Source organism: Phodopus roborovskii, unplaced genomic scaffold (assembly GCF_943737965.1).
Source record: "Phodopus roborovskii unplaced genomic scaffold, PHOROB, whole genome shotgun sequence".
Lineage (NCBI taxonomy): Eukaryota > Metazoa > Chordata > Mammalia > Rodentia > Cricetidae > Phodopus > Phodopus roborovskii.
In genome coordinates, this window is record NW_026125281.1 from 39966615 (window position 1) to 39983741 (window position 17127).

Consider the following 17127-nt stretch of genomic DNA (forward strand, 5'->3'; position numbering starts at 1 on the left):
TCCTTTTATGTTGACTCTCTCAGGTCCTGTCAGTACAACAGAAAGTGATTCACACACACACACACACACACACACACGCACGCACGCACGCACGCACGCACGCACGCACGCACGCACGCACTCACGCACGCACGCACACACGCACGCACACGAAATATGACAGCATCAAAGTAGATCATATTCTTAGACAAGCAGTCTATTTGGAAAGGTTTACCCTAACTGAGGACATGCAACAGGAGAACCAAGATGAAAATAAAACTGGCCATGATGTTTGGAAGTAAACATATACATCACAGTGTTAACAAGATGCCCTATGAGTCAGGGAGCTTGGTGATAGTCTAGGGCACTGGACAGATTAACAATGACCCAGGCATTAGTTGTAGGTGAGAGCAAAAATCCTCATGGAATCTAGAGATCAGAATTTGTATTGCTTCATATCAAGTAATAGGCTGGTTTGTAGTTCTCAAATCACTTCCCATCCCCTGAAAACTTCCTCCTCCCTGTTCCTTTACTACCCAATTCCAAGTTCATGAAGCCTTAAAGAGAGTTATTCCCCAAGTCTGAACATCCAAAAATGTGCAGTGAAATAGCAACAAAAAAGGGGAGAAGATAATGAGGCTGGAAATATTAATTTAGTCTTCAATTACCTGAGTAATTATGAGTGTGGTATCCAGACATTGTGATGTGAATCTCATTCATTACCTGCTTTGTCTTTTCCAAGTTAAAAAGAAAATATGAAGATTTACATTTTAAATCAGAAAATTTCAGTTAAATGACACTTCTGTTTAATAAATAGATGAATATCAAAGCATTCAAAGTCATCATCCTCACTAGCAGACTAATGGTCCAAAGTATAAGAATGTCCATATATAATCTTTTGAAAGAAAGATCTCTTACTTAATATGATGGTTGATTTTAAATGTCAGCTTGACATAATCTAGCATCACTTAGAAAAAACATTTCAATAAATACTTGACTAGATCAAGTTATACAGTGGACATGTCTCTGTAGGTTATTTGATTATGTTAATTTGTGTGTAAAGATGCAGTCACCTGTGAATAGCTCTGTGGCCTAGGCAGGGGATGCTGGAGTGTGCAAGTGTTGAAAACAAGCTGCATACTTCCAAGCTTGCATGCATTCATCCTCTCTCTACCCTTGGGTGTGGATGGATAGACCTACCTGCTTTGAGCTCCTGACTTAACTTCCCTGCTATGATAGACTATGACCTAGAATTGTGAGCTAAAATAGACATTTTTTTCCCTATCACATGCTTTTTGTCAAGGTAGTTTATCGAAACAACAGGAAGGTGAGGAGCCATCCCTGGCAGTGGACAGGTCCCAGCAGGGGATGTAAAGAGTAGGCAAGGTAGGGAGTGAGCCAGGCAATAGTAATCTGGAGAATCTTGCAGCCTGACTGACTAGCAGACAGAGTGCTTCCTGTTTTAATTGTTTTTTTTATTTTATTTTGATTTTTGATTTCATTTTACATTCCTACTAAAGTTTTCTCTCCCACCCCTTCTCCAACCCCCCTCACTTCTTCCCACCACCCCTGGACTCCCTTCTAGCCCACTCCAAGTCCACTCCTCCTCACGAGTAAGGGCTCCCGTGAGTAGTTAACATAGTCTGGCACAATAGATTGGGGCAGGGCCAGGCCCCTCTCCCATGCTTTAAGGCTGAGCATAGCATCCCACAATGGGGAGAAGGCTCTAACAAACTAGCTCATGTACCAGGAAAGCACTCCAACTGAGGACAGTTTATGTTGGAGTGATTATTGATACAGAATTTGCCCCCAAATGTTCATCAAGAATTTCCACATAAAACCTGACAAAAGCTTAAAAGGGGTTCTGACCACAAAAGAACAGAATCAAGCATGGCTTCTTAGTAGCAGCATGTTTTTCAGGTGGACTCTGTTTGGTAGAGGAAAACTTGATAGGCTGAGCTACCAGATGAGGGGAAATCTGGGACGAGGAACACATGCAGATGCCATAGCAATTCTGTCTGCATTCATATTGTTCCAAAACAAAGATAATATCATTTTGGTTTTTGACATGTGTTTCACTTCCTTTTGCTCATCTTTTACTCATCATAAATAAACTAGGACAGAACAGAATTATCATTTCTAATCATTTTCCTTTAAGCTTTGACATCATTGATAAACAATTATCTTTTGTAATCATTCTTACTCATTAACCCCATAACCCAATTTTTAAGAATTTTGAGGCATATGACAGCCTGTTCTTAGGCTAGTTTGCTTTTGTGGGTACAAGGACACTAGACCAAGACAATCTTTAAGAGATGCCAGGCACACAGCCATGTCCAAAGCTGTGTATTATTAATTCCTAATGGTTCTAGTGCCCAAGAAAAAGTCCTCAGGCCAAAGCTGCTACAGTGTATTCAAATTCTGATGTAATACAATGTTCACATCTTATATCTTTATGGAATTTGTCTATATGTCTAATCCTGGCATTGTGTTGTTCTTTGGTCATATGACACCATAGTGGCTCTGCACATGCTAACTTTTATAAGAAAAGAAGGTACTTGCAATTTTATTCTTTTATCATCTTTCTGCATCATTCTTTGCCCAGCAATATGCGTCTCTATGTAGGGCAAAGGTAACTTCAGCTAATCAACTTTGTTGCTATATTTGCCATGTAATTACCCGAGTATACAGTGGGAAGAGCCTTACAATCTGAACCGTGGCCAACTTCTCTAGGCCACCAAATCTTGTTGACCTTTTTGAGTTAACATTGTTTTGAATAACTTGTTCCTGGGTAAGTAAAGGGACAGATGCTTCAAGTGTGTCTCATTATCTGGCTTCTTTATGTGTGCCACAACCTCCAAGGCCTAAGGAAGACCTTCAAGTAGATAAGGAGATCTCCCTAAAAGCAGGATAGGCAGAACATTCAGGACTTTGATGGGGGAGCTTAGAAGCAGCATTCCTGGGGAAGGCATAAATGATCCATGAGAAAATTTCCATCAATCTAATAGCCCAAAATTGTAAAAGTATTTAAAGTCACTCAAGTATGCAACAGGCAGAGGTGAAAACCATCATGTGGCTTAGCCTTGCTGGATCTTTACCAAACAGCTGTGCTGGCCTTATATGACGTTTGTTGTTCCCATCAGATATGGCTGTGCCAGAAAGAAAACCAGGGTATCTTTTACCACAGAGTTTGCATTCATCTTAAATTAAGAGTTTAAATACTGACAGCAGCTAAGTTTATTTCTTTAAAATGTCAAACTTCTCTCCTATTATAGTAAGCTTTATTTGGGTGAGTAAAACCTAAATATTTTCAAGATATTAACAATCTGTGGAAATTATAGTAATTTAGAAAAATTTCAACAGTCTATAATTTGTGCAAGAAATTCAGTTTGTATACAAAGTATAATTTTTGCTTTCAAATATGTGGTTTGTATTATATGTTACCATCTTCTTGCTTGATAATAAATGTGCACTTCCCAAATAATAAACAGAATTTATGTTGTCCATGCTGAGAGATTAGATAACTTTTGTTGCTGTTGTTTGTTTTGTTTTGAAGAGAGGTGTAAGGTGTACAGGTTTTTCCTCCCACCACCTGGTCTTGTCCTGCCGCTGTGCCAGCCCCAATTAACACACTGAGACTCTGTATTTGATATAATTCTGTTGGCCTGTTACTAGTTTCTTATTGGCTAGCTCTGCCTTAATTATTAACCCATTTCTGCTGATCTATGTATTTCTCTTACCGGGGAGCTGGCCAGCATTCTGCTTTCTCCAGACTCTCCATCTTGACTCCTCCTTACTACTTCCTATTTCCTCCTTGTCTCCTAGTTCCTCCTATCTTCCTTTCCTATTGGCCAACAGTGCTTTATTATTAACCAGTATGAGAAACATATACAGAATGACATCTCCCATCAGAGAGGGTTTCTCTGTGTAGCTCTGGATACCCTAGAACTTGCTCTGTAGACCAGACTGCACTCAAACTTACAGAGATCTGCCTGTCTTTGCCTCCCAAGTGCTGGCATTAAATGCATGCCATACCACCACCTAGTTTATGTACATTTTAATAAAAGATTTATTTCATTTGTGTGTGTGTGTGTGTGTGTGTGTGTGTGTGTGTGTGTGTGTGTGTTTAGCCATGGAGACCAGAGGAAGGTGTCATTTCTCCTAGAGTTACAGGCAGTTATGAACTCCCTGACATAGATTCTTGGAACTGAACTCAGGTCCTCTGCATGGCACCAAGTGCTTTTAACTGCTAAGCTATCACTCCCACTACAGACTACAAAGGTTTTACAGATTCTGTAATTTCCATGGATCTCAAGTAGCATCTGTCTAATGAACTAGAAGAAAAAAAATTTCCATTCTCAGTCTGTCTTGATTCTGATGTGATCTTCCTTTCTTACATCTTGCAAATCAAGACTGCACTATAGTGACAACCATATGATGTTTTTAAACCAGTATCTTTATTCATGGCAATGTGTAAGTTCATTATAGACAGTGACTTTTAAGCAGCCTAGAATTGTTTATCAATTGTCATGATGTTCAAAGCTCTAAATAGCCCTGGGTGATAATCAATACTGAACAAACCTCCTAAAGTAAGATGAAGTAATTCAGCTAAACCAAATGTAGGCATTGTTCTTTAATTTTCACAGGTTAGTATGATATTACTATGGAGTAAGCTGTTGTCCGAACCCTCGGGGTTTAATTCTGGGGTTTTAGATTCAGCATCACCTAAAGGACAAATCTTACTTCTCGTGTGGATTGCTGTGCTGGTGAAATAATGGGTTACACTGCACGAACATGGAAGGGAGAAAATCATGCAAGTGCTAATTAAATCCGAAGTGCATAAATTCCCGGAATGATAAATACATAGGAGAATGTGGTTATTCCAAATGCCAACCTCATTTGCACTGAACTTCTAAAATATTTAATAATGCTTTAGTTTTTCACCTTTATAGAAAACTGAAGATCCACTTTTACCAAAGGTCAGGCAAGAGCCCCTTTGCATACTGGAACATTGCATTGCTGTGATTCCGAGTGCAGGGTGAGCAGCCTGGTTAGGAGGACACATTTCCACACCTGCTAAGCCGGCATATTGCTGGGATAGCTACCAATCTCCTCTCAGCTGTGTGAAGTTAACTTCATGCCTGTAGTTTTTCTCATCTTTTTTTTTTTCTTTTTAATGCTGTTTCTTTTTCTATTTGATTTTTGAGGTCACTTTTGGTATAAGGTAAAATACCTAAGCTTGGTAGTAAAATATGGCTAAATGGTATTAGAGCATCAAGCTATACTAGCTAAATTTGGGGTCACCTTTCTCTATCACTTTTAAAATTAGCTGTCAAAACCCATCATAGGAAAAGTAACTTCATCTTTTGGATAAAAGAAGATATTAAGTGGGTTTATTGCATCTAGTCTTGAAGAGGAAAAGTCATCTACCACTACTTATTTTCAACAGGGTTCCTTCATCTTACATATTATTACCTTAGAGGAAGTTTGGACCCCATGGAAGCTCCTGCATTTATTTTGCCATGAAACAGGAACAAACCTTTTTAATACTTTTCAGAATAGCTATTCTTCCAGACGGAAGCCTGAGGATTCTTAATGCTTCTAAAGCAGATGAGGGAAGGTACATTTGCCAAGGGGAGAACATCTTCGGCTCTGCAGAGATTATAGCTTCCTTGTTTGTGAAAGGTAAGATAACAGGTAACATGCCATGGTTTCCTAATGCCTCATCCCCACAAACCTTCCACTACAACACACCATTTACCTATGCTGTCTGTGAAGCCATGACTTAGACTTCCAAACTCGATGTAGTACCAAGAGCATTCATCTTTAAAGTATCACTCTTGCCCTCAGCTTGTGTTTTTCCCAGAACTGCTCTGAAGGGCGTTAGGTATGAAAAGACCCCTCAGTCAGCTAGGAGTGGTATTGTCTTGTGGGAGGATCCACTCACAATGATAGAGTATGAAAGGAAATGAAGTTCGTGCTAAGCCCCATGCCTGTCTTCTTCCTCTGTCTACACTTGGGCCTCTAATGAGGAGGGAGAAAGCAAAAACCTGTCTCTGTCGCCTCCCCATTTTATTCATGACACATCACATCACAGTCATTTAACTTTAATCATTGGGCACATGGCTGATGCAGTTTTATTGGTACAATGTTCCTATAAGTACATAAAATAATATTTAAAATGTCAGTTTTGGAATCAGTTGTTAGCAGTTAGAATATTTTTGCAGCAATAAAACCATAATCACCCAGCTCTTTAAAGGTTTTATATAGTTAAATCAACCACAAAGTATCAAAAATTATATTTCATAATTAGATAGTCTCTCTTCTATGCCTCCACCAAATTCATAGAGGGTTTTGTCCAGCACAAAGTGAGTACAGTGCTATGGGGCTATATTTTTAGCTCCATTGAGAGAGTCATTTGCAGTGAGTGCAGCTCCCAAAAACCCTAATATTTCAGTTTTTGATGATATAGTTGAAAATACAAATCAAAATCTGTGCATGTATCTGAAACAGCTGTATGTGTTCCATGTTTAAGGTGTAGGGAGGTGATTCTACTAATGCATGTGTTTTATCCCATTAGAACCAACAAGGATAGAGCTCACTCCTAAAAGAACAGAGTTAACAGTTGGAGAGAGCATTGTCCTCAACTGCAAAGCCATCCATGACTCCAGTTTGGATGTCACTTTCTACTGGACACTAAAAGGACAACCTATTGACTTTGAGAAAGAAGGTGGACATTTTGAAAGCATCAGGGCTGTAAGTTTTTCTATTTTTCCTTCATAAGTAGTATTTTTATGCATTTTGACTCAAATGTAAAAATGTTTCATCTATGAAAGGCCAAAAATAACATAGAGAATGTTGCAATCATTAGTATGTGAGTCTGGTTTCTTTGTATTTGTGAAATTAGTTGAGTGATAGCATAAATGTTTCCATGTTGTTTCTAGAAGTTGGATTGTCATATAAAGTCACTACTCTACTATTTAAAGAATTTTTAGCTGTAACTATATAATATATTATATATATATTATATAATAAATGAGTCTTCCCTAGCCCCTACTCCAGAATAGTAAAAATTCTAGATGCTTACCAGTTTCTCCTAAGCTATGAAGGTTAAATCCACAACCCATAGTCATACATGTTCACTAGCTTCCAATAAACATTCATGGATATGTATGTTTCTTGTCTGTCCAATCGTTGTATCTTAGTAATACTGAATATTATGTGTTGATAGTAATCAACCAAGTAATGAGAAGTCATGTGCACTGCATAACAGAGGCCACCTCATTTTCTGAACCCCATGAAGAAGCAAGGGAAGGCCCTTGCTCCAAGAACTCATTGCAATATGAAAGAGCAACTCAGTGAGAGAGGGAGAAAGGTCATGGAACAAATCATGAGGACAGTGATATGGGCCTGAATTTTCTTTCTGTATTGACTGACATGTTTGGCTCAACTACATTTCTGCCTAAAAATTTAATACAAAGTGTTATTGTTAATGTCAGGGTTTTCCCCTAAGAATAATGTGAGAACCATTAGAATGCTTTAATGACAATGAATCCAAATGGTGAAACTCACTTTGCATTGGAATTAGCTTAAACACTCTGTGATACCATAAAAAGGAACAGTCTTAGACTTACAGGTAGGAATTTTTTGAATGGAGTCCACATCCATCCCTTGTCAGCCACAGGTACTTTCTTGAGCCTTGTATTTGTACGAGGAAGTAAAATCTGAACCAGATATTTTCTGAGATCCTTTTCAGCTTAGATTCCAGTCAAATCCTTTCATTTAAAAAGGGGAAAGTGGACTCTATTGTATTTGTGAATATAACACACATTCAACCCTTTCATCCAAAGTATCCATTTCCTTTGCAGCTAAGAGGGGAGAAGATATGTTAGAAGCACTTTCTAACTGAATTATTAATTGTCTCATTGAGAAACCAGTTATAATTGGCTAAGTTGTGTATACAATATGTAGATTGCATCAAATTCATTTTTTAAAATGTGGATGGGTTTTTCTTTCCTCTAATTTGATTTAATTTTACAATCATAAGTGTTTTATCAAATAATTAAATGAACCCAAACTATTACCTAGACAAAAATAAACTGATAAAAGTATATCTTCTCAAGATTAGCTATAAATATATACTTTGAACAATAAGAGATATAAAGTAAAATATATCTGAAATGATCAATGGCTTTCTATATAAAAGTATGCCCTACCTTTTAAAATAGCAATAGATAAATTGATGGGCTTTGAAAAGTTCTAAGATAAAAGAATTTTGTTGTTGCCTCTTAGGTATGAACATATTTGGATTATATCATTTTTATAAATTAATATTTTTGGTGTTTTTTTATGAAGGCCTGATCTACCCTCTTGCATGTATTCTATCTTTTCCTTAAGAGATCCAAAGCCAGTCCTTTGCTCTATGACAACCTTATGCACAGTTACAAGCCATATTATAATTAATCTTTAAAGTGAAAAATCTTTAGTTTTAAGGCAATGTAAGACTTGTGTTTTAACATATTTGAAATTATTACTAGAAATGTGTGTACTTAAGATATATTGTGGCATCAAAAAGTGAAGTGTCAAAGGCTTTTCTCATCACAAATCTCTCAAGTGTTTCAAACCGTGGCTAGTGCCAGGGATACAGGCACATGAGGGTCCCTTTTTGCCCCTGCTTCTTCGCAGATTCCTGTCTGGACGGTAATGGTGCTTTAGTGTGAGAAATGGGGCCTCTATCAGGAAGGGAGCTTTGAGAGGCCCTATGAGCTGCTGCAGGCCTCTACCAGAGAGGCTGAGGGACGACCCCAGAAGTCAGGATGCAGGGAGGGGGTTAGGGTTACTAGGTCTATTCTGAATGCCAAAGCCTGGGCACAGAGACGATCTGGAAATGGAACATTAAGGATCCTTGGGAAAGCCAAGCGTGACTGACTGGGGAGAGCACGGAGCAAGTCCCTGTCTGAAGCTCTGGATGTTGCTACCTGAAAAGGGATTGCTGATATTGCCAATGGGTGACATAAGGGCAGGGCTGAAGGCAGTGAGGGAGAAAAGGAGTGTGACTTCATATAATTACCACTCAGTAAGAAAAAATGAGTCAGCCGAACCTCAATGATAATACTCAGCATCTCAACAGGTACAGAAGTTAATCATAGGATGTACTACAACTAGTTTATTTATGAGCTCTAAATTTTTAAATTGGTTTGCAGATGTAGCTAGCTAAATCCCTGCGTGGGGCTTTTGAAAACTATCTACATATATTGTAATTTGTTATCTCATATGCAGACAGTGGCTTTGGGACTGCATTTAAAGGAATAAGTAGAAAAAGATGGGGTTGGTGTAAGTTCATTACAAACAACAGGATTTCTCTGACAACAATGGATTGCTTCTGTTTTGCTTGCTCTCTTTCCCGAGGCCTTGTTTACAAAACTGGCAAACTGGCTGATTTGGAGTGAGTCTATGACAAAAGCCATCACTAGAAGGGGCCAAAAAATCTATCCATAAATATTTCACCCAATTCTACCCAATCCCTTTGGGCTAATGATATGAGTATACCAAATGAAGCAAATTAGTGAATTTATTCTTTAAAAACTTATTCAGTGCTGTAAGCTAAGTGATGTTGGAGACCTAGAATTAAGATACAGCCCTTTGCCCCTAAGAGAGAACAATCTCAGTAAGTAGAGAACAGGTCTGTTGTAACTTGGTGATTTAAGCATGCGGCTGCCAGAAAGAGTTGCTATCTGAAAAGATGTTGGGTTAGCAAACTTTCACCAGATGCCTACAAAAATCTGCATCACTTCAAAGAGTGAAAAGTCAAGCAGCAGCTGAAAGGCAAAATGGATTATAGCATGTCTCAGGAGAAAAGAAGAACCGGTGGTCTACCCAACACTGTGAGGTGTCCTAGTAGACAAGAAGTCAATACTCAATGAGTAACTTCAAGAGAAAGTAGCAGAGGCAATATTGTACAAGACATTGATTCCTGAATTCTAAGAATTGGAGTTGCATTTTGAATGTTGCTGATGGATGATAACCTTAACGCCAGTTTAGGGCAGGCACTCACTACTTGATAAATTTATATTCAATTCAGACTGGCCAAATAAACTTTACAAGGCAGACACAGGCATCATAGAATTGTCTGCAAATTACCATGCTCCTGAAAAACAAAAGCATTAACAGTTTTTGAGACATTGTAGCCATTAACAGTGACTCCAAAAATACCTACTGTCAGGCTGTTGGAATAGCACCTGGCATTGCCATATGATCCCAGAGTCTCTGGCTTCATTGAGGAGTATATGAAAGACATACTTTCCTGAACACTTGAAAATTTCACCTTTATTAGGGGCCCTAATAAACATCAGTCCTTTTAAGGCATAAGTAACTACAACACTGACCATCACAGCAACCTGTGACTTTATGAACTGTAATTGGCTACTGAGAGTTTGAAGAATAAGAGAGATTGTTACACATTTGCCATTGGTGTAGTTGATCAAAGAGCTCCATTTCCATTGTGGACTCTTCAACATCACTTCCTAAACTGAAACTAAATGCATGGTCCAGGCAGAGTGAACACCTTGTTAGGGTGATCCTTCCTCTCCCCACGTCTTTACTGACATCAATCACAGATCACAAAATACAGGGAGACAGGGTATAGACTTCATTCTACTTTTATTTTTGAATAAAAAAAACTGAGAAGTCACACTTTTCCAGGCTACATAAGTGAGTTTTAAATTGGGGTAACAAATTTAAAAGCTGTAGACTTAAAAACTATAGTATGTTTACTACACTTTACAAAGTTTACCCTCCCTGATTTCTTTGGCTGCAGAATGTGTTCCCAAACCATGTCTAAAACCCACCAGAAGGAAAACCAAAACCTTTGTCCTAGTCTTTAGCAAAGATAATGATTGTGCAGGTCATTAAGCAACTCAAGGATATTGTCATAAACCAAAGAAAGAACAATAAATAAATAAATAAATAAATAAATAGTGGCTAGGGGTGGGGGTATGTACAATAATACTAGTACTCATGAGTTGGGACTGCATGGTTGTAAATTATAGGCCTGCCTCCAACCTTTAATAAGATTATATTTGAAGAACTAAAAGAAAGTTAATTGCTAATTCTTTTATCATAGTCAAATGTTGGTGGAAACAAGATGAAAAGATATTTTGTTCTTGTAGAAATGAACAAGAGATTTACTGTTGTTCACCAATCACTAAGATATACACACACCATTGATTCTCAGAACCACCATATTAATTCATGTTATTTGATGAATCATGTTGTCCATTCTACATGATGTAGGATTTATATGTTAGTGTTAGGGCAATCAAAGTAGAGAAAGGAAATTGAGGCTGGAGAAAGGATACTGCATCTCAGTGCTGAGCAAGGACTAAGAGATGACTGCCCTTGAACCAAGTGGTAACTGACTCTTGTTCGGGTTTAATGTGTGCACTGACCCCTCAGCAATAAGGAATCCATACACTTCCAAAGAGCCAATTCAATTACAAGACAGATCAGACTGTCAGAAAACTGGATAGGATTTTGCCTTTACTTGTTTCTCTCATTTTAGAAAATAGTTCTTTGAGAATTTCATACAGCCTATTTTGACCATATTAATTTCCCCTCCTGATTCCTCCTAGATCCATCACTTTCCCCACATCCAACTGTACAACCTCTTGTTTCTCTCTTTATTTTTTTAATCCATTAACTCTATCCAGTGATACCTATACATTCATAAGTGTGTGGGCTTGCTCTGAAGTGTACTCGACTCCCTCTCCTACAGTGACATATTGCCAATAGCTCCTTAGCTAGGAGTGGTACTGGGATGATGATTTAATAACCCATTTTCCAAGTCTGAGAATCATAAGCATGCCTAATTTATATCCATGGGTTTTGCAGAGTTGTGGGTGAATAAAAAATCAGAATATAAAACCTTTAATACCTAGAGGATTTTGCCTCAGATGAAAAGTTCTTAGCACATCTGTTTCCCTGTTACAGATGCCTCTGCTCTTAGTCTGTCTTTGGGGGATGAGTATCTTTACTGAGGAGAGCAAGTTTCAGAACAGAGTGATTTCTTGATTGGACCATTCCAGTTCCGAGAAGTTTAATGAGAATAAAAGTCAATGAGCTCCTCAGACATGCTGTTTAGGACAGCAGGGTATTAGGAAAAACTCAAGGATTCTGCTATACCCTCTGCTATTCAGCATCACTAATCAGTGCACTGATGAGTTGGAGCACATCAATTCAAGGCACACATTTTATCTGGCTCCTTCTGACCATTAGTAATATTCACACTTACAAGTTGATCTGGGCCTCTGGACCATCTCCTCTCCTCCAACTGTGTGGTTCAGAGCTCAGCCTTCCTACCAGTGTAGCATCTGCTCTTGACTCTTTGTCTAGATCTGAATCCTGGAAACCTGGGAGGTTGCCAACTTTCTGTTCTCCCCAACAGCCTCTTGAATGCTACATACTTTTTTCATGTCAGCTTTTCCTCAATATACTACAAAGTGTTTAAATGGGACAGAACACAAAATAACCACCAACCAAAGCTCTAGGAAGCTGCCATGCAAAGAAACTCTTTTCAAAGCACTCAGAATTTTCAGATGAGTCTATTCTTCCAACCTTATCTATGTTAGAAAAAGTGCCTTGTCAGAGGAGGTATCAGTTCATGGGGAGGTAATAATGTCCATCTCTTTAAGTGTGTATGCATATTTAATGTGATCATATATTAGCATAGGCCACTTTAATCTGTGGTCCTACAATTAAATCATTTGAACTCCATAAAAGTGGAGTCTAACACAATGCTTTATCACTTTTTTTTATCACTTTGTACAAAAGATGTCCACAGACTAGCCACTCCATCAGTGCTGGTTGAGTAAAGCATAAAAAAGGTATAAGTCATTTTCTCAGTTTCACTCATCTACTGTTTCAGAGGTTCTAATGTCATTACTACTAAAAATAAATACTTTCTGTTGAAACATGCTTCCATAGAGAATAGTTAATTTCCTTTTTCTTTTGTTTTTTTTTTCTCCTTAACTAATTTGAGTAAGAAGCAATTGATAAAATTTCCCTTTAACATAGTTTGGAGTTAAATAAAAGATTCACCTCCAAGAGACTCTAATTGGAACACCTTCCTTAGTTCTCAGTGTATGATCTGCTGACAGCAATACAGCCAGGAGCACAGTAAGACCATAGCACCATGCTGAGGGTGCAAAATATTCAACCAAGCAGATAGTTATGACTTAGTACTTTTAAATGTTTTCAAATTTGATAAAATCTGATGATAATTTCATCATATAGGACAAGATTGGTTTAGGCATCCAATGTTAAAAACAAAACAAACAAAAAAATATTTCATTCAGTTATCTACAGCCCACCTTGGGCAGAGACAAGACATCTGTTCAAACATGCGTGCCTTAGCACAGACATCCAACACCTACATCACAACAAAACAAAAACAAACAAACAAAATACAGGCATGGCTATTCACACCTAAAATCTCAGCAGTGGAGGAGCCCCAGAAGAGGGTGGCCACCTCCTTAGCTAACAAATGGCCAGCTCCAGTTTCAGGAAAGTCTCTGTCTAAAGGCAGCAAGACTAGGTGTGGTAGAGCAAGACATGCACATGAGCCAACACAAACATGTGTACACACAGAGACTGTACACTCACATGCACACATATAAATAAACATAGTCCACCAAAATAACCCACTGGTCCTATAGTCAACATGTTTGTTGATTTAGAGGCATAATTTCTGGTGACTTTGTCACTGTCGTGTGTTGTAATAGCACTTTGTAGAATGTGAACAGTTACTGGTAGAGCTGCAATGTTTTGGGTTTTAGTTTTGTTTGCTTAGTTTCAGTACAGAGCAGCAATCAAGCTCCCTAAAGGGAAAGAGTATCTTAGTTCTGGACCTTGCTGGCCTTGTTTCTGTGGTCTCTGAGGGAATAAAGCACCTCACTTCACAGACTTACTCCATGGATTATTTTAGTTCATTAGTTAAGGGTTGTAGAGAGTGAGAAATGGAAACTATCCTTTCTCTTTAATATAGTGTTTCTCTCCTAGAATGTAAACTCCAGACATTTAATATCCTCTAACTTCTAAGTCCAGGAATAGACAAAGATGACCTAGTATAGACAATGCAGAGAGGTAGGAAGGTAAATGGATGGATGGATAAATAGATAGATAGATAGATAGATAGATAGATAGATAGATAGATAGGGACAGATACAGATCTGCGCCTACCAAAGTTTTATCCTTTGCTAATTGTTTTCTTTTGTTGTTTAATCTAAAGCTCAAACTTAAATATCTGTAATTCTGTAGTGCTCCTGGCTTGGCTGTTTTCAGTGTGACCAAAGGGCAAATTTCTCTGGAAGGTCTGAATCTTTGAAAATGTAACTTGAAGGGCCCCCAGGTAAATGTTGAAGCTATCACTGGTGTGTCTGCTAGTTTTCACACAAGTTTATGCATACATTCATTCTTATAGTCTTTCTCATTCTCACATAGCATGTCATTTTTCTCAATGAATTAATTAGACAACTATTTATTTCAAAATCTATGGCAAACTTCTAACTTAACTTTTAATGAATTTTCCTGTGGTTTTACCTTGAAGAAAAAATAACACAGCTTGATTATTGAACATCTTCCCTTCCACAATCCAACAAAGAATTACATTCCCAAGACAGTAAACTCTGTATATATAATGTATGTGCTATTATTTTGAATGAATAACCAAAGAAATACTCAAGGATGTTAATGGGCTCCTTATAAAATGACCACTCTCTACTTAGGTTGAATGTTCTTGTTGGAGTTAGGACACATCTACACTCTTACCATCCCAGCTTCTCAAGTTGCACCAAAGAAAGAAAACAGCAAGAACTGGCTAAGAGGTTTACTTTACAAATCAGTTATTTTTAAACATGTCTTTGTTCTCCATTTGCCTTGGGAGCCTATTCAAATGAATCCCCTTGGAAATATGACCAAATGTATCTCCACTGGGAGCATTATTTGACCAGGGTAGTAAACTCTCTGGTGATCCAGGTTCCACTTTCAGTACTAAGGACCTCCATTCCCCAGGGATTCTGGCACCTAGCAACTTTGATTAGTGGCTGGCATTTGACCTAGTCTCACTCTGGGAGTTACCTTCATTTTAAAGAATAGACCCACACATGCTCCACTCCCTAACCTATGAGTAGTATGTGTGTATGAATGATGAATGTGGAAGGCTATTGTGAAGGTGAGTCTTCTGCAGAACTGAGGAAAGCTCTGGAGGCTTGTTTGAGACCCAGAGCTCTCTCTCTCTCTATGGGACTGGTGGAGACTGGTGTGATCACACCACACTTGAACCTCCTCTCTGTCCAATTCTTTTCTCGTCAACACTTCACAAGTATTAATTCCCATAGAACTTGCAAAGCGATCTCCATGGAAGTTCCTCTTCTCCAGTTCCTGTACTAAGATACATATAGTTATAAATGCTATCACTAAAGACAAATATGAGAGCACTCAACCTGCCCCAACCCTGGAAATAGGCAGAAGAATCGCACACTAAAAATACCCTGTCATACCGAGAATTTATGAGAAACTTCACAATGTGTTGGTCTTTGAAAATGTCATCTTACATTCCTACTGTAGATCGTCTGTCATGTAATATAGGAAATTTTGATGGGGAAAAAAACCAGAGCTCATAAAGATAAATAACTTTACTAAGTATGAATAATTTCTATGTACCAAATTCTTACTCAAACTAGTAATCAAACCAAACCTTACATTTTACCAAACCTAGAACATATCTTAAAACTGTTCAATAAGATTATATTTTAACTTTACTATATAATCAATAAGAAGAGCATTAAAATATATCATCTTACAAACAATGTCCATGCAGTTCATTCCTGATAATACTTTAAACAAGTTCATCCATGATCAATTATTCTCCTTCAAAACACCTGCAAAGATGTTAGTGTGATTATACAGTTATATTTACTTTGAGTTTTCCTTTCATTTTTAGACATGGTAGCCTTGTAGCCTCAAACTCACTGTGTACTGCAGGGTAACCTGGGGCCTTGGGTTGTCTTGGCTCCACTCACTGAGTGCTTGGATTACAGGAATGCACTGCCCTGAATGCTTCTCAGTTTTCATTTTTTAATACTGTTATATTCTACTACCATAAACAACTTTCTGATCCTCTCTTTGTGTGTGTGTGTGTGTGTGTGTGTGTGTGTGAGAGAGAGAGAGAGAGAGAGAGAGAGAGAGAGAGCGCAAGCCAGTTTGCTAAGACCTCTGCCCCATATTACCCCACAATCCTTATGTTGACTCATGTCTGGCTTAAACCAGACCGTCAGGAAGGGCATTCAGTCTGGTAGCCAATCAGTGTCCTATCTGGCCACAAGCAGGAGCTGTTCATGCTATTTTCAGCAAGATAGCCCTGACACAGCAGACAGACCCCTGACTCCACAACCAGCTGCTGACCAGATGTCATGTGCCATCATAAATTGATTCCTGTAACAGTAAGGGTCTATACCCAATCACTTCACAAAGTACACTTAACCACAGCTGGAATTCCCTTAAGCAGGTCTAAAAGGGGTTGCCTTACCATCCGTTGGGGACAAAGCCATTTGGGATGAGCCCCAGTATGCTGGTTTTTCTAAAAAGCAAAGCTTTTTTCTGTAACTGCATATCAGGTGTCTTCTGGTCATTTGGAGCAATGTCAGGACTCTACATTTGTACATACACAAAGATAAATACTTACACACACACACACACACACACACACACACACACACACACACACAGAGAAGACCTACAGATCAGACGCTTAACAGCCTAATTGTCACAATAAATTTAAAAGACTTTCCTTATATGGTTCAGACTATTAAAAGAAAGTTTACACAAACTAAATTTAGCAGAGTTTATGTGATCACGGGACGGTGTATTAACCACACAGTACTCAGAATGAAGAGAAATGTAATGAGCTCCACCTAGCTAAGATGAAAACAAACTCCTCCTTGGATACTACAAGAATCAATCACCTGGTTGACCAGAGACAGTCATATGCCATAATGGAATACTTGTCTGTGATTGGGTGAAAACCAGCTGCTCTGCCCGGTGTCCAGGATACATTCAAATAAACTCTAAGTGAGACCTGCAGACAGATACAAA

The 17127-nt window shown here is 38.3% G+C and overlaps 1 protein-coding gene across 1 annotated transcript in view; it reads left to right on the forward strand.

The window, feature by feature from the left end:
- Positions 1–17127, forward strand: part of Cntn5 (contactin 5) — a 635441-nt gene that overhangs the window by 498494 nt on the left and 119820 nt on the right. Inside the window, exons 12-13 of the mRNA XM_051199086.1 lie at positions 5537–5664; positions 6560–6735. Coding sequence (XP_051055043.1) covers positions 5537–5664; positions 6560–6735 — 304 coding nt within the window. The remainder of the gene's footprint in view (positions 1–5536; positions 5665–6559; positions 6736–17127) is intronic.